Here is a 25,077-nt window from a genome sequence, read left to right as displayed (position 1 = left end):
TTTTTTGTGCAATTTGTTTTAATATAGTACCAGTATTTTTAAAATTTTTAGTGTCAGGGTAACAAAGACTACATTACTACTAATAGAAGTGACATTAAATGTGTGTTCCTTTTTGAATTTTGGATTTGTGTGGAACTATGTGTTTATAATATGTTTAAATTTGTGTGGAACCATGTAAATTTTTAGTAATTTAATCTTTGTTCCTGTTCTGCTTATTTCTTCCCTATGTTTTTAATTGCCAGCATATTAAATATTTGATTTCATTTTAACCACTCTTTAAAGCATGAAACTGATTGTAGCTTTTTTCTTTTTAGTTGAAAATGAACAACCAAAATGGACATCACAGTTGGCCTGAAAAGGTTGGAATTATTGATATTGAAATTTATTTTCCATCCTATTATGTTGACCAGAATGAATTGGAAACTCATGACAATGTGTCTAAAGGAAAGTACACAATAGGTTTGGGACAAAGTAAAATGGGTTTCTGTTCTGACAGAGAAGACATTAATTCCCTGTGCCTTACAGTAGTGGAGCAACTGATGCAAAAGAGAGGGCTCAGCTATACGCAAATTGGTCGGCTAGAAGTTGGAACTGAAACCATAATTGATAAGTCTAAAAGTGTTAAAACAGTATTGATGGAATTGTTTAAAGAAAGTGGTAATCATGATGTTGAAGGTGTAGACTCTACAAATGCTTGTTATGGTGGAACTGCTGCACTTTTCAATTCAGTTGCTTGGGTGGAATCCAGTGCATGGGATGGCAAGTATTTTTTTGAAACATCAAAAGAATCAATTATTTTATTTTGTGTACATGATATGTATTGGACCATTTTTTTTATCCCCCCCCATCTTATGTAGTTTTAAAAAAATCATTGAAAAATATTTTTCCAATATTTTATAAAGTAAACTAAAGATTTAAAATGTTTAAGTTTGAATATAATGTAATGTAGTGAAAATGTCATATTGACATTAACTAACTACAATATTTTTTCAAGACATGAATTTTTTGTTTGTTTTCTGGATAAGTGTCAACATTATTACTCAAATATTTTGAACTTCAACCATATTAATTTAATACATTAACAATAGAGTATTTACACAAAAATTATTTTCTCTCTTAATAGCTGATAAAAATATTTTTGAAGCATTTTATAATTCCTCCAGATAAAAAACTTTGAAATTTTTCAGATAAAATTTTCACGAAACTCCATAAAACTTTTAAAACTCTTCAAAAAGATTGAATTGGCCTTTTTTTTATGTGCTGAAGTAGCTGATTCTTATTTTTTTTGTCAAATTTTATCTTCTGCTGAAATATTCTTAAATTTACAGAATTTAGATTACTTGTAAAAAGAAAAAAAAGTGCATGAACTTTAAATGTTTGTTGTTGAAAGTGAAAAATATTTGATAAAATTAAATGCTGCTCTGATTAATAATTACCAAGTTCAAATTGTCATAGAAAAAAAAATGTACTGAAAAAGAGCTTCATAATTATAAGTGTTAACTGATTTTTTTTAAATATAATTTCAGTTAATGTATTTTCATTTTCTGCATGTACATGTCGTCACTTTGCTTTGTTACCTGATAGTTCATAGAAATTGCTATTGCATGATAAAAATGCAGTTGGGAAAGAAACCCTCTCGAATATAATGCAGAAGGAAAAGTGGCTGGAAATGCAGAATTACTCAGTCTTTCGTCCAATGTAACCTTTATCCGAAGCTATGTTGCATTTGTTTTGCAGTAGAATGATACTGTTTTTTTATTTGATTTCTAATTTTTTTTATTGCTGTTCTTATAACAAAATAGTTATAATTTCTGTCTTTTTTTAGACTTGCCAGCAATTTTTTTATATTAAATATCTTCAGTGTATCAGTTGTATAGAATTGAGTTTCAAATAATTTTAAATGATTTTCTAATGATAAATTTTAGAAGTTCGGTATTTTAACACCTGCAGAAACCAGTGAACATTTTCTAAAAAGTATTATATTCATAAAAATAATTAATATTTCAAATATGTTTTTTACCGATAAGTTCAGTGAATATCCAGTTTCACATATACTTACTTAATTTTTTTTTTGTAAACTATTCATACCTTTTATGAATGTTATCTTATGTTATGCTAAATGTGAACAATTTTACATTGCTTTGATTTTTAATTTAATACAAATGTTACTCTTAAATTTTTTTTTAATTTTCTGTTCTTAGATTTGTTTCATTATTTCACATAAAATTAATGCCGACCTTGTTTAACAGAATTCATTTTGACTGTGAATCATTTGATATTTTATTATTGTTAAACAATAACTTTTGTATGCTACAGACATTTACATGTAAATTTAAGCATCTAAGTAATTTATCTAGTTGAGAAATTTATAATTTGAGTAGAACTTTCTATGTGTTTCTCAATTTTCTTTCTGCATGTCTAACAAAGGAAATACTCAATCGATTATCAGTCTAATTGTTGCAAACTAATGTTGCTCATAATTTCAAGAATTTCATTTGAGATTGCTGTAAGATTGCATTGTCTTCCAGAAAATTTAAGCATAAATATCAGTGTTCATAATTTATATATTTATAGTGTAAGCTGATTAATCTTTTAGATCGGTAATCATCTCTCAATTGAGAAATAATTAATCTATAATCGTCTGTCAGTGCTCATTAATCATCCTTAAATGATTGAGGACTTGATATTATCATTTCTTTAATTAATAAGCACCTTTAAAATACAGCATTACTTAACATGACATGTAATATAAAAATGTATGTAGTGGACTGCTAGGAAATGTATGTAGTTGTTAGATAGTGCATTGTTCAATTTTAAATTTGATTCTTTTTCAAAAAGGGGAAAAAAGCCAAAGTTACATAATGAAGATATAATACTTCATTATTATTCTTCATTTTGAAATTCTTTACTATTGTCTATTTGTACAAAATGTTTAAATCCTAGTCTGTCTTAGTAAGGCTGTTTGGTTATATGCTTTAAATCGCTGTAGTATAGGCATTTTATCATGTTTTGCTGTTACTACTCCTGATTAAAATTATTATATTTAGAAGTAAATTAAATTATAGTTTTAATTCCAGACAAATTTAATTGAATAATAAAATGAGCTTAGAAAATATCTTTGGCTTTCATTCAAATTTGAATAGAAGGAATTTTGGTTATAATCAAGTTAGATTATTGTAATTTTGGAAAAAAAAATTATTCAAACACATTTATTTTTTATACCATGAAATTATGCTTAAATCATGCATTCAGCAATTCTATTTTATTTATTTTTTCATGCTGATATTCTTAATATATCTTTTATTTTCCTTTTCAAATTTATGTAAATCTATGAATAGAAATAAATTACAAAACTGTAATAGTATAAAAATTAATACCAGGTAGAACAAAAATTAATTTTTGCCTTATTTGGTAGTAAGTACTGTTTTGTATTAAAAAAAATATGTATAAAAAAGCCTGTTGTATATAGAAATGGTATTTTTTTCTCTAATAGAAAAAAATAAACAAAAAAATATTTTTTATTATTAAGAATTAATAGAAAGAAATTTAAATTAAATTTAAATGATTTCTATTAAGATTATATCAAGAATTTGCATTTTCTGTTGAAAATTGTTTATTTTTATAATTTAAATAGCTAATTTCATTTTAAACATGTATCAATGGGATTTCTAATATATTTTTTTGATAAAAGTTAATTTCTCCCTTTTCATATAGGTCGTTATGCATTAGTTGTAGCTGGTGATATAGCAGTATATGCTGAAGGCAATGCTCGTCCCACAGGTGGTGCTGGTGCCATAGCTATGCTTATTGGACCAAATGCTCCAATTGTCTTAGAGAGAGGTATGTTTTGATTATTATAGTAATATTATAAAATATTTGACTTACTTTTAGTCTAAAATAACCCTTTCATAATCAGTTATTTTAACCTTATATCTATCCTGGGTATATGTAATAAACCTGTATAAAATAATTTTTGTTGCTCTTATAATTGTACCATTCTTTGAACTGCAATCAATTGACCTCGAACTGAAACTTGTTAAGAATATGCTCTTGCTGTAGAATAGAGAAGAGAGTTGTTACAGTTAGATAATCATAGAAATCTATAGTTTTAGTTTTAAAATTAAACAGTTGCTAGATTTTTGCAACAATTAAAGAGCTAATCTAGAAAGTTGCCTTGGGAGCGAAGTATAACCATGAAAAAAAATTCAGGTTTTAATCATTTTGCCTACTTTATTAAAAAAAAAAATGATTTTTGAAAATTACGAGTTGAAAATTTATTGAATTGGAGATTCTCATTTTTGTGAACTGTTGAAAATGAATTTATTTTGAATTTATCAGTTAATAATACCCAATTTCTTTTAAAGTGAACATTCTTGAACTAATTATTAGATAAATTCTGTACAGAATTTTAGAATGCAAAATAAATTGTTACAATGTGAAGTTTTATATATATTAGAATCATAGAAACTTATAAAAAGTTTATTCATCAATAACTGATTGAATTTGTATTTTCTTAAGTAACATTCTGTGCTTTTTTTTCAAAATGGAGTAATTATCTGATAAACAATCCGAACATTTGTTTTGTATTCTGATTTATTTTTTATGCATTATTTATTTATCGTATACTTAAAAAAGAAAAACCTATGATGTACAAAATTTCAGTTACTTTTACACCAGCATCTTTATTGTTCAAATTGATGGTTTTACATTGATAACAAATTGAATTTTTTAGGTTTGCGCTCAACATATATGGAACATGTCTATGATTTCTATAAGCCTAATTTAATGAGTGAATACCCTACAGTTGATGGAAAGCTATCTGTTCAAAGTTATGCTAAAGCACTGGACAAATGTTATGATGGTTTTTGTAGAAAAGCTGAAAAATTGCACAAAACAAAAGGTAACAATATTTTTAGAATCAATTTACAATATATTCATTTTGCATTTGGTCGATGCTTTTGTGATAAAATGCTTAATATACTTTTATCTTTTGAAGTATTACTTTTCATAAAACTATGTGTGTAATTTTTTGCATAGTTAAATTTTGTTCCTTAGTTTGAAAATATTTTATTTGTATGCTAGATGTTGTAGTTATTGGTCTTTTTTTTTGTTGTTGTTTATTTTCATACTCATTATAGAGTTTATTCATTATTTCTGCATTTTATTTATAAGATGATGGGGGGGGGGGGCATCTATTTTATGTAGAATTATATATTATAATTGACATTTTAATTTTGTAGATAAACCGCTGTGCATTTGTTGTTAACACTACAAAGAGCTTCTAAAAATCAATATTTCATCTTATGCATATCTTTTCTAAACAAGATTGCACCATTCTACTACGTGTATAGCATGACAAAATAGAATTGCTGTATGCGTATTCTATTTTGATTTATGATTACTGTATTCATTAAAAGCATAGATTATTGCAAATGTCTTATGTGAATTTGAATGTATTGGAAATATGATAAAAAAATAGGAAGGGGTATTGACTTACAGTTTGTTCTTTGGAAGGGGAAAAAAAAAAAAAAACAAGGAGAAGCCAAGAACATGCTGTAAAAAGAGAAAGGATCAACTGCTTTATTTTTAATAATATAATTTGAAAATTTTTTCTTATTTGTCTTGATATTTTCCTTTGGTTTTTGGTATCATATCACTGACTCTCCAACCCACCCAAGAGTGACAAAATATAACTTTTTTTTTGGTATAAAAATTGCTGTAATTCAGAAATAACAATGATAGTTTGATAATTCTCACAAATTTTAGATTCAAGTTCCAGCTCTTTTATTTATATGCAATTTGTGCATAATGGATTTTGAAGGTTCATGCATCCAAACATTGATACAGAAATTTAGAAAATAAAATAGACTGATAGGCATTTTTTCCTCCTTTGATCAATGTTTAAAATTTATTGGATTCATGCTTTGCTTATGTAAAATAGTCAATGGTTAAGAATTTGATTTAATAAATTAAAATGATTTTTATATCTTTTAGGTTTGATCCTAATTTATGATTACTTACTGTATTCGTTAATTTGTTTATAACTTAAAATTTTAATTAATCAGACAAATCAATGTCATATAAAAGAGCAATAAATGCTTAGATGTTACTTGTCAGAATATTAAATTTATGTTCTTTGATGGATTTTCATGTTTTAAAAACATGATTTGTTATTTCTTCTCTTTTTCTGCCATATCTACAAAATTCCCCCTTTCCACATTTTTTTAGGTACTATGCTAATTTTTAAATTTTGATCTGTGATCAAATTTGTTATTTAAAATTTAATTATTTTGATTCAATTTTTTTGTGTGTAAATTCGTTAATAATCAATAGGGAAAAAGAAAATTCGTTTGTGTGTGTGTGTGTGTGTGTGTGTGTGTCCATATGAAAAAGAAATTTTTGTTTTCCCTTAGAATATATGAGTTGAATTGTATTCGTTTTATTCCTTTTTTGTATGAGTTTAATTTAAGAATCAATGCATAATGTCTGATATTTGTTTTTTCCTTTTATAATGATTTTCAAATTTTAAGGATTATATGTGTTGATGAAAAAAGTACAGATTTTAAGGGAAGCAAAAAAGCAATAATTTTGGTTTTTCTGAAAATCAACCTTAAACACAAATTAAATAGCATATTTTATTTTGTACAAAAAATTCATTCAAGATTTCAAAAGTTTCATAATTTGAAAATCTCGTAATAATTTTTAATAATTATGTACTTCAATTGAATAATTTATTATTAAATTAGTATATGTGCAGTATGTGTTTAGTGAGATCTTAAAACATTGTTAGCAACCATTTAAATTAAAATTGGAATATTTTATCAATAATCTTAATTTTTATTGAAATAATTTATGAAATAAAGGGGAAAAATTTGTGTAAAGTTAATTTCCTTATCGTGCTATGCTAATTTTCCTTTTCCTTCTTCTGTTTTTAATCACATAAATTTTTTTCTTTGAAGATCTATGATCAATATGCAGAATTTTGTAAAAACACACTTTTTTTCCTTATTTTGAATTACTTTCAATGCAGTTGAAATTGTTAAAGAGGAATTTAGTTCTTTGCATTATATCTGTATCAATCATTACTATTTTCCCAATTCAAGCTGGAATTTTCTTTCATCTTTCTTATAATATGTAAGAAACGAATTAAAAAAAAATATTAAGATTAACTTTAAAGTTCTTTAGATAGAAATTTTTATAAATTTTTATGCTAATAAAAATATTTGCCTACTAATTACATACTGGGCATACTAATTTATATTTATTTTAACAAGGTTTATTTGTAACTATTTTTTTTCCCAAAGCATTTTGCTAAATTATACCATAAAAATTTTAGTCAGTATATATATTTTTAATCTAATTCTCTTTTCCATATGTATTAAAATTACTACCACCAATTTAAGGTATAAATGTTAAGATCCTTACTTCGTTTTAATTTTTTTTTTCACTCTCACAGATAACTTATTCTTCTTTGAAATTACTTCCAATTGCCTTAAAAATTTAGTGCCATTCATGAGAATAATAATAATAAAATATATTCTTTTTTTTATTAAAAGAATTTTTTAAAACTTTTTTTAGTATTCTTAGTTTTTTTAAGAAGGTCTTTTTGATGGTTAAAAGTTTTCTTATATTTCCTGTGCCTTTTTTTTTTTCGCAAATGAAAAAGGTGCCTTAATACAATCTTACCATTATCTTCTTTATTCTGTTTTTTTAAATATTGAATTGTTTTATATTGAGATCATAATTATTCATTTCTGTGCTTTACTAGTTTAAGATAATTGAAATGATTAAAGAAAGATATTACAGAGGCTATTTTTTATAATTAGAGTAATTAAATATTTTTAAATAAAATGATGGCTTAGTTGCCTCTTATTAAATCATCTATAAAATATTATTAAACTTTTAATTTCGTGATCAAAATGTTCCAAATTTGTAAAACTTAAATCATGTGTTTTGGTAAAATGCCATTGAATTTTCTGAATGCTTCATATTGTCATATTATTTGACACTTTTTAATACTATTTGAATATTTATAAGTGCAATTCTGTGTGTTTAGAAGGCTTTGTGATAGTTTTTTTCTTGAATGAATAAATGAATGTCTTCTATTAATTTTTGTGTTATATGATAAAATTTATTATTCTGTAATTTATTATATAATGTTAATTTTCCTGCTGCATTGGATTTTTTTAGGCAAGAAGTGCTTTACTTTAAAAGATTTAGATGCCATGCTTTTTCATACTCCTTATTGCAAACTTGTTCAAAAGAGTCTTGGTCGACTTGCATTCAATGATTTCCTTAGATGTTCAGGTTCTGAACTTGAAGATGAATACAAAGGCCTTGAAATGTTTAGGTAAGTAAGATTTTGTTTGGATAATTTAACTATCATTATTTTCTTTAAATGATGTGAGAACAGATGGTATATTTCCACCTTTTATTTATACATCTATACAAAATGTTTGAATATACTTATCCATCTATATACGAATTTTGAATAAAAATATGAGGATCAAAGAACACTTTGCTTTGATGAATATAATGTAACTAACGAATACAGTTACTTATAATTATTGAAAGGTACATAAGTACTAATTAGACCTACATTCAGTGAATGAATAAAAGTTCGATAAGTTCTGAATTAAAAACTATCTCTTTTCTCCTTTAATAAAAATTTGTCCATGTAGATATATATAAAATAAGTTATATGCAATTATATAATTTACTTTTTTATTTTAAAATGTAATTTTTTTAACAAAGCATGAAAAAAATGTTTGAGGATGATCTAATTTCTCCATTATTTTATGGAAATTCTTATTGAGCAATAGCATGCAAATGACAAAGTTTCAGATTTTTATGATTTTGTAAAGTTTAAATATAATTCATCATTTTTTTACTTTATAAATTATTGTTATTCAAAATTTAATTAGTGAACTTCACAGTATAAATTTTATTTTGATACAGGGGAAAAATAGAATTATTAGTTTTGAATTATAGTGATAATAAAATTACATCTATTCATATAAATATTTTCTTCAGATATTATTAAATAAATTTGTTCAGTTGTATTATTAATTTCCATTTTGATAAATTTCCAACATTAAAATATTGATGCTTAAAAGGTTTTAGTGAAAAATTGATATTTTAAAGAGTTAGATAAGCTTGTTTTATATTCAGGGTTGATTTTGGTCAAGAATAGTTAAGAAATCGGATTTTTTTTAATCAAACAAGATTTCTTTCCTTCATGAAATATAAGCTCAATGCCTATGAAATTTAATTTTAGAACAGACATTAATTTTAAGTTTAATTTAAGAACATTTTGAACATCTTTGAACATTGGTATCTTGGATGCTGTGCAGATTGTGGGATATTTTTTTGCTTGGATAGAAAATCATTACTTGCAGATTTCAGATATGATTTACTGAATAACATGGCATCTCTTATTAAAGATTTTTTAAATATATTTTATGAATTATTTTCTTATTTCCCCAATACTATTATGTGCCATTTTCTTATATCATATATTGTTCAGGTTCTTCTATATGAAGCACTAAATGAAAACCTATTTTCTTTATAAAAACGACTTATTTAATTTGCGTTTATTATCAAAGAAAAATGCAAGAACAGTAATTTTTAAAATTTACCTTTTCTTCCCAAAGCACTCCTCCAGTTTATTTATCTTAAAGCATTGGAAACGATGTAACTCTGTATAATGCTATAATGAAACAATCATCACAAGCATCATTTTTTTACTGCTTTTAAATATACTTCTTTTTTTATATTTTGAATTATTTACAATTATATTGGAATGTTTAGTTCCCAATTCACAAAAAATAAAATAGTTTGATAAAATGAATGTTCATTTAAAATTTTTTTGAAATTTTGAATAAATAATACATTATTTTTATGATGTTAATTCTGATTTTGACTAACTATATTATTAACTAAATACAGAGATCTTAAACTGGAAGACACCTATTTTAACAAAGATGTGGAAAAGGCTTTTGTGGATCATAGTCGAACAATGTTTGAAAAGATGACAAAACCAAGTTTATTGATTGCTAAGGAAGTTGGAAATATGTATACACCTTCTCTCTATGCTTGTTTAGTATCTTATATTGCAAGGTAATTTGCTATCATTTCATTATTAAAATGTGTAAATACTGCATCTCGGTTTGTCTTGCAGTATGTCTCTGCATAGTATTGCATTGATAGATAAGGCGTTATTGTATATAACTGCAGCTTAAATATTTCATACTGAAATAACTTCTAATATATAGAAAGAATTTGTTGAAATATACTTTAAATGAAAAGATAATAAGTTGGAATTTCTATTTTTGGATATTTTTTTATATTTATCTATTACTGTCTTCACTTAAATATCACATTTTTAATTTTAAATATTCTCAAATATATATATCATTAAATAAGAACTATGCCGTATTACTATTAATGAAAAATCAATTTAAAATTAAAACTATCCATACTTTTAATATATGCTTATATAATTAATGTATGATGTAGTGAATCTTTCTCTTTTATTAGAAATTATAGATAAGAATCTAAAAAGCAGGGCTCAAAATCATAATGTAGTTATAAGGATGTTTGAAATTATTTGTATTGCATTTAGATGTAAATGGATTTTGTTTCATTGTAGAATATACCAAAAAACCTTAAAAAGATTTTAAAAAATTTTTTGGGCACACATTTTTTTTTTTTTTTTTGCTGATATTTCAAGAGTGTTATTCTGTCTGTGTATCATTAATTTTTATTTAAATTTTTACTGATTATCTAGTGAGTTTTTACTTTACTTTTGAAACCCAATGCCTACATATTTTAATGTATCCATACTTAGAATTTTCAGTAGAAGTTTCATTTAATTATTAGTCTTTACTAATAAAAAATTAGAACTGCTTAGTGTAATAGAAGTCTTTGTTCTTCAAGTATATGCAGTTTATCTCAAAAATAATTTTTTTTAAATTAGTGTTTTCATTTAAGGTAATTTGTGTGTGACTTAATATGTAATCAAATAAGATTATCACATGGACTCGCATCTTGTAATATACTGTTATATAGACATTTATAAATGATTTTTGACTCTGTACTAACCTTTAATCTGGAGTATTTAAAGTTTTAAAAAATACTTTATTAATTTTTAAATATATCTTATTTGAAATTCTCTATTGAGACTTATTATGATATTTTTTCTTTCAAAAGCATGCATTTTAAAAATTTATATATATTAAATAAATGTCAAATTTTTTTACATTGATATTTCAAAATTATTTAGGATGAAATTTCATTCACTTTATTGATATAAATTATAAACAATTTCCTAAATCTATCCAAGCTATTGAATAGATTTTTTTTTCTTAAATTTTGCTCTGATAAATAAGATTTCAGTGTTAATTATTTGAATGTCAGGATAATTAGTTTTTTATTAACTAAGAACTGTTTCCAGTTATAGAAAAGATTATATTATCTTTAGTGTTACTGTTTATATTAAGTAAAAATATTAGATATTTTAAATCATTTTATTTGCCTCCAATCTACCATTTTTTGTGTTTAATTCACTTTGAATCATTAATTAAAATTCTCACATATTAATATATTATTAATAATCCATAGAAAGTTTTTGATGGCCTTTAAAAATTGTTTGGTACCAATCTGTAATCATTCAGATTATGGTACAGTTTTAAAAATTGCTTGGAGACACTGATATTCTTAATTTAATTAAAATAAAATATGGTAAAAGGATTTTTTTATAATATTTTATATAAAAATATATTTTTAAAAATTAGTTCTGTTATATATGTTGAAAAATTTGATATTTTAATATAAATGTTAACATTTTATTTTTTCATTGATTGACTGTATGTTTTAAAATCTTGGAGTAAATATTAATTAGTATGCAAACTAAGTAATATAGATATATATTTTATTAATAACAATATATTTATTTATAACAGTATTTTGCTAATTGCAGTATAACCAAGCTAAGATTGTACATAAAAAATATTTTCATCCTGAAAAATATATCAGCTATTTTTACATAAAAATATTGAAATTTTTTATATAGGAGACTGAAATTAATAATTTTTTATATGTTTTATTTCATGAAATTTGTTATATTAAATATCTGTTGTACTTTTGATTTTTTTTTTTGCATTTATTCTAAATAGTTTAATTATTTTTATTTAGTAAACAAATGATCATACTTTTTATTTCAATAAACTGTTTGTAAACATTTAGATTTAAGATATTGAAGAAACATTTTTTAAAGCAAAATCTAAACTGCTGCATTTCTTTTAGTCAAAGCATTGAAGCATTGCAAGGAATTCGTGTAGGAATGTTTTCATATGGTTCTGGATTGGCTGCAACCCTTTTTTCTTTGTGTTTCTCTGATGATATTTCTAAAGGATCACCTTTGCGTGCTCTGCATGACAGTCTGCAAAATATAAAATATCGCCTCACCAGTCGTATGGAAGTTAGTCCAAAGACTTTTACAGAAATTCTGAAGCTCAGAGATACTACTCATCATCAAGGTATTTACCTTCCTCCAGTTTTAATTCAACATATTAAATTGGCAAATTCTTTTTCAGTGGTTTACTTAATTTTTCTGTCATTCTTAGCAAGTAGAGACATTAAATAAGGCCATGAAGACTTGTTAGTAAAATAGTGCTTTAATTAATGATAAATGACAGTTTTGCTTCAATATGTTTTCTTTCAGGAGATTTGCATTTGATATTATTAGTAGAATCTTGCTTTAGTTAATGACAAATGAGTTTTGTTTCAATGTGTCTTTTTTCATGAGATTTATATTTGATAGTATCTTTCAGATTAAAAAGGTGTATATGTTTAGAAGACTTAATACTGATTTAGATTTTAATACATATCCCTCATTTGAAATTAAAACCTAATAAAGACTCTCAAAATCCCATTAATTACAGGTCTATTGCGTTAACTTGCTGCCTGTGCAAACTTCTTGAAAAAATGGTCAATGCTCGCTTGATCCATGTATTAGAAACAAATGAATTTATATCCCCTTTCCAAAGTGGTTTCCAAAAGCGACGTTCCACTGTTGATAATCTTATAGCTTTGGAGACAGACATAAGAAATGCCTTTGTACGAAGAAATCAACTTGGTGTCTGTCTTTTTTGACATAGAAAAAGCTTATGATAGAGCTTGGAGATTTGGAATTTTAAAGGATTTGTTTAATTTTAACTTTCATGGAAATTTACCTATTTTTATCAAAATTTTTTTAGCACACAGACTATTTAGAGTCCGATTGGGGAATATTCTGTCGAAAGCCTATTGCCAAGAAGAAGGAGTGCCGCAGGGCAGCGTATTGAGCGTGACTCTATTTATTATAAAAATCAACCAGATTCTATCCACCATTCCAAACACTGTACATAAAAACATCTATGTTGATGATGTGCAGATCTCCTGTTCTGCTAGGGATATGCATTTTATAGAACGGCAATTACAAATTGCAATTAACAGCATGGCAACCTGGTCTGAAAGCAATGGTTTTGCATTTTCTGCTCAGAAGACTAGATGCATGCATTTTTGTAGAAGGCCACTACATCCAGATCCTGAATTGACGCTGAACGGTAATCCTCTGACTGCATGTGACCAGCATACATTCCTTGGTGTTATATTCGACAAACGCTTGACTTTCCTCCCCCATATCATAGATTTACGGAACAGATGTCTGCGATTGTTGAATATCCTTCAAGTTCTGTCAAATACTACTTGGGGTGCTGATCGCACTAGTTTGTTGAAAGTATATTGAAGCGTTATTCGCTCCAAATTGGATTACGGCTGTTTTGTATAAGGTTTGGCTTGAAATTCTTATTTATCTCGTCTTACATACATCATCAGGCTCTGCATATATGCTGCGGTGCATTTAGAACATCCCCGATTAGCAGTCTATAAGTTGAAACTTATGAGCCCTCGTTGTTCTTAATTTGTCGTTGTATTTTTTAAAAACAGATTATAAACATTTTAAACAAAGTTTAAAGACATAGCACCAAAATTTTCATCTAGTTGCGGCACAGTTTATCCAGAAAATGGATCTTGCGCTAGTATAATATTCACTCACTCACCCTCATTTGAACGTAGAACTTGAAATTTTAATGCATATTCATCATTTGATTTTAAGTCTACACATAATATTTGTTTTATAATTGTAGATTATTATAGAATAGAAATGCAAACTTACATAATATGGACTAGAAATATAATTTGAATTATGCAAAGGTTCAGATTTTATTAAACTGAAGTAACTTAGTTTTTGTATATTACAGGAAAGTCACAAAGTGTTATCTCGGAATTTGTATCTTAATGGTATTTGCATTAATTTTATAAAACTTGGAGTGGTGTAAAATAACAGTAAATTATCTGAAGTTAATTTATAAATTTATATATATATATAAAATTTATAGACTAATATATATATATGTGTGTGTGTGTATATGTGTGTGTGTGTATATATGTTTGGTGCTGGAAAAGTATTTACTTTATAGTATCTGATCATTCCAAATATTAGTAGAGTATTGTTTATTGACACACTAATGGGGTCTGGTGTTTTTTCTAAACTGTTGAAAGCAGCTTCTCGAAAATTTGAAGCATATTCATTAGGATTCTTACATGGGGATCTATACCATGAATTAAAATGTTTGTCATTGAAGTAGACTGTCTGGTTTGGCATATCCCTTTAAATGGATGCAGCATTCTCTGATTGCACTGTTTAAGATTATTGATAAGTTCAAAGGATATTGCCTTCATAGATCTGACTGGCTATACTTACCTGGCAAAATATACAGATTTGTTCATTTGTCCGAATTGATACCATTCACTGTATGCATTTTTTTAAGATATTTTTTTGAAGATCAAGTATCTATTAATTTGCAAGCTAAAATTGATGTACTTGGGGGAAAACTATGACGCAAACATTCTACCTGGTTATCTAGCTGGTTGCATCTTCTTACCTATTATCTGATTGCATTGAAAGTATACTAAAAATACCATACAGTACTTAATATTTTCTTTTAATGATTAAAGACAAATAGGATATAAATTGGGTTGGAGATCTTGTTCTTCTTGCATGAATTGTAAATATTAATCATAGAATGTTGAGGTAATATTTCACTGCATTTGGCAGAAAATCTGGGTGTTGAGTTTATGTTGTGAACTTTTTACCAAAATTCCAGATTAGTGGATGTCTGTTTTTACCCAGATCTATCTTCATAATGGCATTTAAGTATTATTAAAATATTGGAGGCTTAAAATAAATAAATTTAAAAATAAACCACTTTGAATCTGCAAATATTTTAAAAATAAATGGAAATATGCAAAATATTTCCATTTATTAATCACTTTATTTGCAATTTATTTTCAATCGGAATTTTTATCATTAAAAAAAAAAATCCTAGATATAGAGCATCAAATCGCAATTTCCTGTGAGTGCAGTTCTTCATTATTAGTTTGCTCAAGAAAATTCATGAGAAGGTTTACTTGTCATGTTAGATTCAAGGTTTAATACCTGAAAAATTTATCCTTTGTTTTTGATTTCATGTCTTGAAATGGCTAAATTACGTCTCAAAAATATAAGATCTTTTCCAAAATAGCACTCATGTTATTTCAAAGTGAGACTATCAGAGCTAAATTAGATTGTATATGTAAAGTTTCAGTTTATAATTATATATAGTTTTTATTTAGTTATGTTAAATAAATGAAATTAAATTGTAATTAGTTACATTTATGTGTATAAACTAAATAACTAAATATAGTTATATATAAATATAATAACATTATAGTTATATATAAATATAATAATATCATTATAGTTATATATAAATAATATCTAACTTAAAATAGAAGTTTCTGAAAAACAGTTTTCAGCTGCCATGTGCCCTTTTCAGATAGTTCTTCCACTTATTGTTCATCTGTATTTTTCTTTCAGAAGATGCATTCTAAAATGTTGCGACACTATTTTGTGTATTTTGATTGTTTTTAATATTTTTAATTTTACTTCAATTTTTTTTTATTGATGCAAATGAATTATTGATATTTTTGGATTTTCACTTAATTTTTGATAGCCTGTGTATTTATCTAGAGTGAAATGACAATTATCGCTATTATTGTATTATATTTGCAAATTCAATATTTATGTTGACCAATTTTATGTAATGAGAAATCTTGCATAGATCTGACTTCTCAAGCTTTGGCTAAAATTCCCTTTTTTCAATACAGTTTGATTCTAATCAGTAGTAGAGATCAATTCTGTAAACTAAACTGAATTCATTAATTTTCATTTTAACTAAATTTCAGTCAAATGTATTGAATTCAGTAAAGAACATTTTTAATCCAAAAATAAAATTTTATTCACTACACATTTTAATTAATTGAAGATTTTTTAATATAATCAACCTGAACCAAGCAAAGGAAATTAAAATTAACTGACATGGCTCAAGTGATGCAGAGCATTGCTAATACTTTGAATTCAGAATGGACTGGAATCTGTTTCATAATGCAGTTGTCAAGTCATCAATGTTGGGCTCAATATATAGGTTAGAAATTCAGATCGAATTAAATTAAGAAGCTTTTAATTTTCCATGGGATGGAACTGAAAAGCTTTAATATGTTTTATGCATTTAAAATCGTATTTTATATTTTATATCAAAGAAATTTCACTAGTATTAGTTATGTGATTCGGAGCATAAAAGGTAATGATGTAAAAGTAATAAAAAGTATGATGTTTATGTACTCTATTTATGGTATTGGTACTAAGCAACTGAAAATTATGAATGTACCGATGGTTAAATATAAATATTTTACTGAGGTATATTGAACAAATATTTGGTCCTCTAAATTGGCCTCTGTAAAAAACAGAAATATATATATATATATATATATATATATATATTTCTAATGTTTCAAACATTTTATAAGGAAATAAAATTATTGATAAGCATATCTCGATGTGAAATTATATTGATTGCCTAAATTTTGATAACAAACCTTCTAGTTGATGTTACTTTGGTCGATCAAATCAAATCTAAAGTGTGAGACATTGTGTGGTTACAGTATTTAGCAGTTTTATTAATTTATGTTGCTATACTTCTATATGATTAAATTAATCATTATATAATAAAGGCAGAGTCATGATATAGTATCATTTCATCCTGATTGATTCTGGATGTGAATATACTTATTAGAAATTAAAGTGGGGGAGGGCGATGCCTCTTGTGTATGTAATTTTTGTTCTCAGTGTTTAAAATATTTTATCCATATATCAAAAACATTTTTTTTCATTGCATATTTTTTGTGTTGCCTTCGCCATCATTGCTAAAGAACAAAAAATTTTTGCTTTTCTTTTAGCTCCTTACACACCTATAGGAAAGGTTGAAGACCTGTTTCCAAACACATGGTACTTGGAACATGTTGATGAGAAGCATAGAAGAAGCTATCTGCAGCAAAAGGAAACTCCTTGTATTCAGCGAAATGGATGCATAACCAAAATGGTTTGTTATTTTACATATTTTTGCTATACAAAAAAGTTAGAACATTATTTTCTGAAAGTAACATTCTGTGACAATATCTTGTATAATATTCTTAAACAGATGTTTATAAAATTCATTGTTATTTTGTAATTTAACTCTCTTGTTTGTGGCAGAATAGAAATACCTTTTCCATCACTTTGTAGCTAGCTATGGTAATTAGAACATTGCATATAAAATGACAAGGAAAAATAATTGATAGTTTTAATAAAAAAAAATTAAAAAAAAAAATTAAAGATGGAGAAAAAGTGAAAAGCTATAGTCTTTCATTATTGGGAGATTGAAACATAAAAAGATTCATTATGTTATTTACTTACTCACAATTTTTACAATTATAAACTAAATTCACATATCTGCTTTCTTGACCGAGGGCCCTGGGGTGCAAGGCATATGTCCCCGTTAGGTGGTCAGCCTAACGGAGAACCTCCAGTGTTTAGGTCCCCAGCATGCTTGATCTTCAGTTTATCGACCCACTGAAGGGAGGAAAGGCTAAGTCGACCTTGTCCACCCAAGGGTCAAACCTGGGACCTGTGCGTTGGGAGCGCAAAGCGCTACAACTATGCCTCTGGGCTTCTTTTTACAATTATAGAGCAATAAAAATATTAATAATTGAGAAAGTAAAAACAATGATTGTCCAAATGCATTTAGTACAGTGGTTCAGTTCAGTGAAATATGATATAAAAATGTATAGCTGACTGTTTCTTTTATTTTATTTTGTTATCTTACCTTACAGTAATGTGATGAGTATAGCTCGTAATTGGTTTTTCATGCCATAAAGTGTAATGACAAGCTTTACTTATCATGTAACTAAATTACTGTGCAATATAATAATAAATTTGGTTTAAAATTACTGGTGTATTGACTACCTCTATACTTCTTTCACTTACATTGATATTATTGTTCACTATTGCACATTCCATCTGTATTCTTTGGTACAAATTGGAGCCAAATTGTTGTTAGTCAGCAGGATTTCATTTGTATAAACATTTAGTATGAATGTCTGATATATATGTCTGGTCAACATATATTTTTCACTAAAGAAAAAACGAATTGTGAAATAAAAACCATAATAGATAAAAATGGTGCAGACTATGAAGATCAAAATGATTGGAGAAAATCTGAAGAACTTAGAAGAAATAAGCATATGTTTACCTAATACTGATAATGAAAGTAATGCCAATGGAATATTACTAAGGAGATGAAAGCATGCTAGGTGGTCTATTCTAGTGAATGTACTTGAGTCGTAGACATATCATCAGAAGAATAGATTTAGGAGGAAATAGATAATTTATCTGAAATGAAGATATTTACAGGTGTGCTTGGTGTAAACATTTCGATTTTGTGAAAATTGGGTGTTAATCTGAAGAAATGAAACGGGAGTTTTTGAAGAAATGTTGAATATGAACTTATGTATTACAATTATATCCATAGCAATAATACATAATTAACAATATGTAAAAATTATAAAATGAAACAAGTTTTTTTCTTAAATAAAAATTTAAAAAAACTTCATGCACAATTTTTTATTATTAAATCTTTTACCAGAAGATTTTAATGACTATTTTATTTCATTTTTATGGCTGTATTATTTTCAATTATTTCATTGCTTTGTAAACTTGAGATCTTAAACTTTGAAGAATGTAGTTTAAAGGTTTAATATTTAAAGTTTTTATTCTTTTTTATAAATTTAAACGTTAAAGATTGTTTTCATTTTCTGAATTTTTGCTACTTAAATTGTAAAACTGCTTTAAAGATTATATGAAATCAAACAAGAATGTAATAGGATTAAATTACCTTTAAATTGTCTGTTATCTACTTTACTGGTCATTCCTTTCCTGTTTAAATTACATTACTTTGGAACAAAGAAAATAATGTTAAATATTTTCCTGTAAATTATGCAAACTGCACTTTTAAGAAAGTTATTTTTACATTTTCATAGAAAGAAAATATGTTTTCACTTGAAATCTTCTTCCTTGCGAATCTGAATATCCCAAAAATGTTTTTATCTAAATATAAAAAGAATATATTTAAATAATAAAGAAATATTTTTTTGCTAACAGAATTTAATAAGTTGTTAATAATATTATGTGATACTTATGTAAAGTCTTTTTTTTCTTTAGAATGTCATGAATTGTGAAAGTACCAAAGTTGCAGAGGACTTTTGCAAAGTTAGTGCCACGGCCATTCGTCTTTCTGAAAGTGTACAACCTGTCTGAATGAGGAACATGCAGTCAATTTTATTTTTTGAAGCAGCTGAGGAGGTACTGCACTTATAGCTCTATGCCAACTGAGCAGCTTAAAAAAAATTAACTAGCCTTTTGTAATCCAGCATTTATCAATATAGAAGCATTGATAAACTTATTGGATTATATTGCTGTTCTTCCTTCCAATCTATTACTGTAAGAGATATATAAAAATGGATATGCCCTGGGTTAAGGTATGATGTAATTATTAATTACTTAGTTGATTACATTGTAAGAATTTTGAAATATTTTATTGTATGCGAATATTTTTAATAACAAAAATCCCGGTATACACCAATATTTTGTTTATAATGTTTTTATTCTTTTTGCTGATAATTTATTTATTATTACTTTAAGTACTAGATTTCTTTCTTATTTTATCCAATTTAACAAATTGTAAGGGATATCTGTTTCTTAATATTTTCACTTTACATTCATTTATTATAACAGACTTGCATCTCATATGAGAAAAGAACAAAAGTGTAAATATTAAATATGATTACTGGATAATATTTATTTTGGTATGGTATTTTAGGGTCGTGAGTATTTTGCTTTTGAAATGCAGTTTATTATTTTTAGATTTTTTCGGTGTATTATTGATTGTATACATTGATTCGTCTGAATTTTTTTTGAAGTTACAGTGATTTTATGATTGATATGCATATGCATCAATAGTATACAAGGCCTTAGTATTGTAAATAATAGATGCATGTGTGAATTAATTTGCTTTCCCCGTGATTAAAATGTATTTATGTAATCTATACTGAGTTCAAATCTTAACTGATTGAGTGCTAGTGTAAAGGGCATATATAATATGTAGAAACTGTGAGCAATTAATTTTAATTTCGTAATATATTATTCTGGAAAGTATTGGTATGTATTGATTTTTCTGCAATCCAAGCTTTTAGAGCTTACTATGAATTGCCTAATCGATGGCTCTGAATTTGATTTATTTGCAATAAATTATTTAAATATTTGATTATTACTCAAAATAAAAATCTTAATAGCCCTAAGGCTTTTTAATGCTTGTTACAAATTTGTTAAAATGTTTTGCTTATATTTTTCATTTCAAATGACTAAATATGAGGAACTAGTAGTTGGGATTATAAAAATAATTATTCTTTGAAAAGTAAGAGAAAAGGATTATATAATGTATTCTATGCAGGAAAATTTAAGTAGGTGTTTTTAAAAGTGTTTATACTTTTCTCTTTAATTTTTATTTTTCCTCTTTAAATTTTATTTAAAACATCATTTTGATTTGATTAAGAAGAGTTAAATTTATTTAATATTTTATAAATGTATTATGTTAAAATCCTTTATGATTGAGTAATAGAGAATTTTATAGTTTTCTTAATTTGTTATATTTTTAAATTATACATAACCACTCAATCAGTTAAAGCTTTTGTAATTTAGTTTCATTGACTGTAAAAAAAAAAATTCAACCAATGATGCCTTTATAACAATTTTATGTATAATTTTTAAATGTGTTATTTATATATCATTAAGTTGGCTTTTATATATGATTGATTTTTATTCATGTATAAAGCTCAAGTATACTTTTTCATGTGAATATATCCAAATGATTATTCTAAATATATATATAATGAATGAAATCCTTTTTCATTTCTTTAGTTATTTCATGAGTATTTAATGCATTTCTTTGTGTGGTGCTGGTTATATTTTAAGAGAAAACAAGTTGATTTAAACTCATTCAGAGATTGTGCTGTTTAAATTTCATTTATTTTTAATTTAATTTGATATAAATTTAAATTTTGATTAATCTGCTTATACTGCAGAAGTTTAAAAGTTTATCCAATGATATTTTTTAAAATGAAGCATGTAATTTTGAGTAATTAATTAATTTTGTAGTTAAGACAAGATGCAGCATATATTTATAATTCTGCAAATCTTATTAAAATTGGGTAATACCACAGTGAAATTAAACCATGTTTAATATCTTTAAATATATAATCTGGAGATCATTTCATAACATATTTTATTTTAAAAATACATTTTATTTAACTTAGCAATAATTTTGAATATCATAAATGTGCTTATTTATTTTATGCAATATCTTAATATAATTTTCTATAGAGAATTTGCTTTATTGATTATCTTCTCATATGCTAATATTTCGCTCCATACACTGAAGTTTATTAAAAACATTCTTGAACACATAGTAAATGCAAAAGTTAACAATTGCAATCTTTACTTACTTTTATAATTTAGCTTTGAATGTGAAAGTCACAAAATTAAAATTATGAAACATATAATTATATTTTATAGTCTAACTACCTGGATTCATGTATACATACAATCATTCTTGTGTTTCAAATACATTCATTTCCTTCTTAATCAACTGTTAGCATTGTGTTCTATATATATATATATATATATATATATATATATATATATATATATATATATATATATATATAATATTTGATATCTGGCAAAAAAGCATTGCTTTGTCTGCATTATTTGTTTTTACTTAATCTATCATATTGAAAAATAAAGTTTTGATTGAGAAGAACCAATATTTTAAAACGAAAAAACAAAATGAGCATGAAATTTAAGGGGTAAACCAATGAGATTTTCAATCCATTAAATAAACAGTGAAATTCTAAGAATTTTGTTATCAAAGAGTTTGGAGAATTTATTAATTCTTATAGCATTTTCATTCGATTTTTTAAATATTGACAATCCTTTTATTTTTATTTAAATTCATTTTTTAAAGATGATGAATGATTAAAATGAGTTTTTATTAAATATAAGATTAAATTACAAAATATTAATCTGGTATACTGTGGAGTTGGGGGGGGCATACTACTGAAATGTCTTAATTTTTTAAAAAAAGAAAAAGGCAGCTATTTAGTTATTTGTATTAATAATTTTATGCTAATTATATCGTTTTAACAACTATTGCATAAAGTGAAAATCTGTATTTTTTTTCATTCAATTGTGTATTTGTGTTGATATCAGTAGTCTTTTCTTGTCATTATTAAATTCTAAATTGATATGAAATTCTTTCTGCTTTAGGTTAACTTTGATCGAAATTTTCTTTTTCATCTTATTTACTGTATATAATCTTGAGTGCAATTTACTGTTTAAACTTTTAAGTGCAATGGACAAATGTGAGAGTTGTTTGTGTTTTCTGTAAAAATCAAAAGTTATCAAATGAAATATTTTTTATTTTTATTTGGTAGCATTTTTAAAATATCTGCTTATGTTTGGAAAACGTTTTATAAGTATAATAAAGATCACTGAAAATATTTTATTCAAATATTCTAGAACATTTGTGTCTTCTTAGTATTAATGTTCAGAAAACATTGAAAATTATGATTTTTATTCTCTATCTTGTGCACTATGATATGCAAAGCTTTGAAAACATGAGATCTTTGGGTTTCTCTGAAAAATGTTAGATTGCTTCAGATTAAATAATAATTCATCACCTTGATGCAAAGGTTCTTGTGAGACTACCAAATGTAAACAGGCAACCTTATTTTAAATATGCTTATGTATGAAGTCCTTGCAGAAAAAATCATAAAATATAAATTTTGGAATCATTGAATTTTTTTAAAGTTGAAAATACTAGAGATAAAAGTTTTTGGCCATTTTTCAGTGTCATGTTGGGAATTTAATATATAATACAGACATGTAAAAAGATAATCCTAAAAAATTACTTTATTGTTGCAGAACAATAGCCATTTCATAAGCAGATGTTTTTAAAAGAACTCTGTTCTAAAATGTCTGTGACTTTTGATTTACTGATGAAATTTTGTTCTTGTTACTAAGAAATTGGTACTTCCAGACCGTTTTTATATTAAAAGGTTTGCTAGTGGGTTATTGAAACTTTTTGAAGCATTTTTGTATTTGGCAATAATAAAGGATTTCTTTTGTATATATGTTATCTGTTATTTTTATATATTGTATTAATAAGAAAAAGTTTATAAGATACAATCTTGAATTTTTTAGTTCTCAAATAAAAATAAAATGTACTTTGAGGTGAATTTAATATTGAAGTTCATAATTAGGGAAGCGTGTGAGTGAAGTCTTAATAATGTCTTTTTATGTTGAATATTTGTGGTGAAAGCAATAACAAGTACTAAATGGTGACATGATGATAATACAATATGGGAATGTAAACAATGGCCTCATTATCTGTACTTATTCAAAATTATGAAATTCATTTTTGTGGCTCATAATGTAATTCTAAATATTTTAGGTGCATATTATTTCCTTCCTTCTATCAAATCACACACACACACACACACACACACACACACACACACACACACACACACACACACACACACACACACACACACACACACACACACACACATATTGTTTATCTTAACTGAAATATCAAATTAAGAATTTTTCAAAAGATGAGTTAATAGCATTCATTTGGTAATTTGAGGGTTACAGACTTACTGGGCAGATTTGTTATGGTATTCTCATTTTCTTATAATGAGGAGGGAAAAAAAATCTTCTGCAGCAAATTTTAATCTCTCATGGATAAATATATGAATGATTGAAGTTATGATCATCTAAATGAAACTGATTTGTGCAAAGCTATATTTCTTCTGACACTATTGCAGCATCATGCAAAGACCTTCTGGACTACATTATTACATTTCAAGATCAAAAGGTAAATAAGCATTCTTGTTTATATATGCTGTCTTGTTTATATAACTCCTAAACACATTGAAAACCTTTAGTGGGTCATTATGAGTTTGCTTTTGGGATGTCTACTCAATTCATCAATCAATTACTAGTGGGCATAATATACTCTTACTGTGTCAGTTAATTGTTTCCTAAAACATTTTTCTTTTGCAAAATAAGTTCTTTATTCTTGTCAATTTATTGGTTACAGAAACACACAAAAAGTCAATAGGTAATTTAGTTCATTAAAAAGGGCCAATTTTTGCTATAAGTGTCCAGATATAGTTTGTTTCGAGAAGAAGAAAGACTCCCTGTCTTGGAATATCATGTTTAGAATTCATGTTGCAATTTTTTTTTTTTGTATAAATGCTGTATTTTAAAATGTCTGATTAAATCTATTATAAATACGATTAGTGAAAGAAAGAATGAAGTGATGTAATTTTTTCTTTTTTTGCAAAAGAATCGTCAAAAGTTTCATTGTATGTTTTAACACTCTATTAATATAAATTGAAGCACCAAATTATTAATATAATTAAAGTGTAAATGTGAGGCTCACTTTTCACCTAAATATTTACTCGTTAGTCGGATAGTAATTATACTTTGAAACA

General features: G+C 25.7%; 1 protein-coding gene across 3 annotated transcripts in view; it reads left to right on the top strand.

The window, feature by feature from the left end:
- The window catches only part of LOC129956880 (hydroxymethylglutaryl-CoA synthase 1-like), a 47,972-nt gene extending 24,270 nt beyond the window's left edge, over window positions 1–23,702 (top strand). For all 3 annotated transcript variants that reach the window (XM_056068894.1, XM_056068874.1, XM_056068884.1), the window contains exons 2-9: window positions 315–759; window positions 3,715–3,840; window positions 4,733–4,900; window positions 8,191–8,350; window positions 9,949–10,119; window positions 12,307–12,539; window positions 17,380–17,522; window positions 19,679–23,702. In XM_056068894.1, the coding sequence (XP_055924869.1) occupies window positions 321–759; window positions 3,715–3,840; window positions 4,733–4,900; window positions 8,191–8,350; window positions 9,949–10,119; window positions 12,307–12,539; window positions 17,380–17,522; window positions 19,679–19,774 (1,536 nt within the window). In that variant the 5' untranslated portion in view covers window positions 315–320 and the 3' untranslated portion in view covers window positions 19,775–23,702. The remainder of the gene's footprint in view (window positions 1–314; window positions 760–3,714; window positions 3,841–4,732; window positions 4,901–8,190; window positions 8,351–9,948; window positions 10,120–12,306; window positions 12,540–17,379; window positions 17,523–19,678) is intronic.
- The last annotated feature ends 1,375 nt before the right edge of the window (window positions 23,703–25,077 follow it).

The sequence above is a fragment of the Argiope bruennichi genome, chromosome 2 (genome assembly GCF_947563725.1).
Source record: "Argiope bruennichi chromosome 2, qqArgBrue1.1, whole genome shotgun sequence".
NCBI lineage: Eukaryota > Metazoa > Arthropoda > Arachnida > Araneae > Araneidae > Argiope > Argiope bruennichi.
This window is presented reverse-complemented; position numbering and strand designations above follow the sequence as displayed.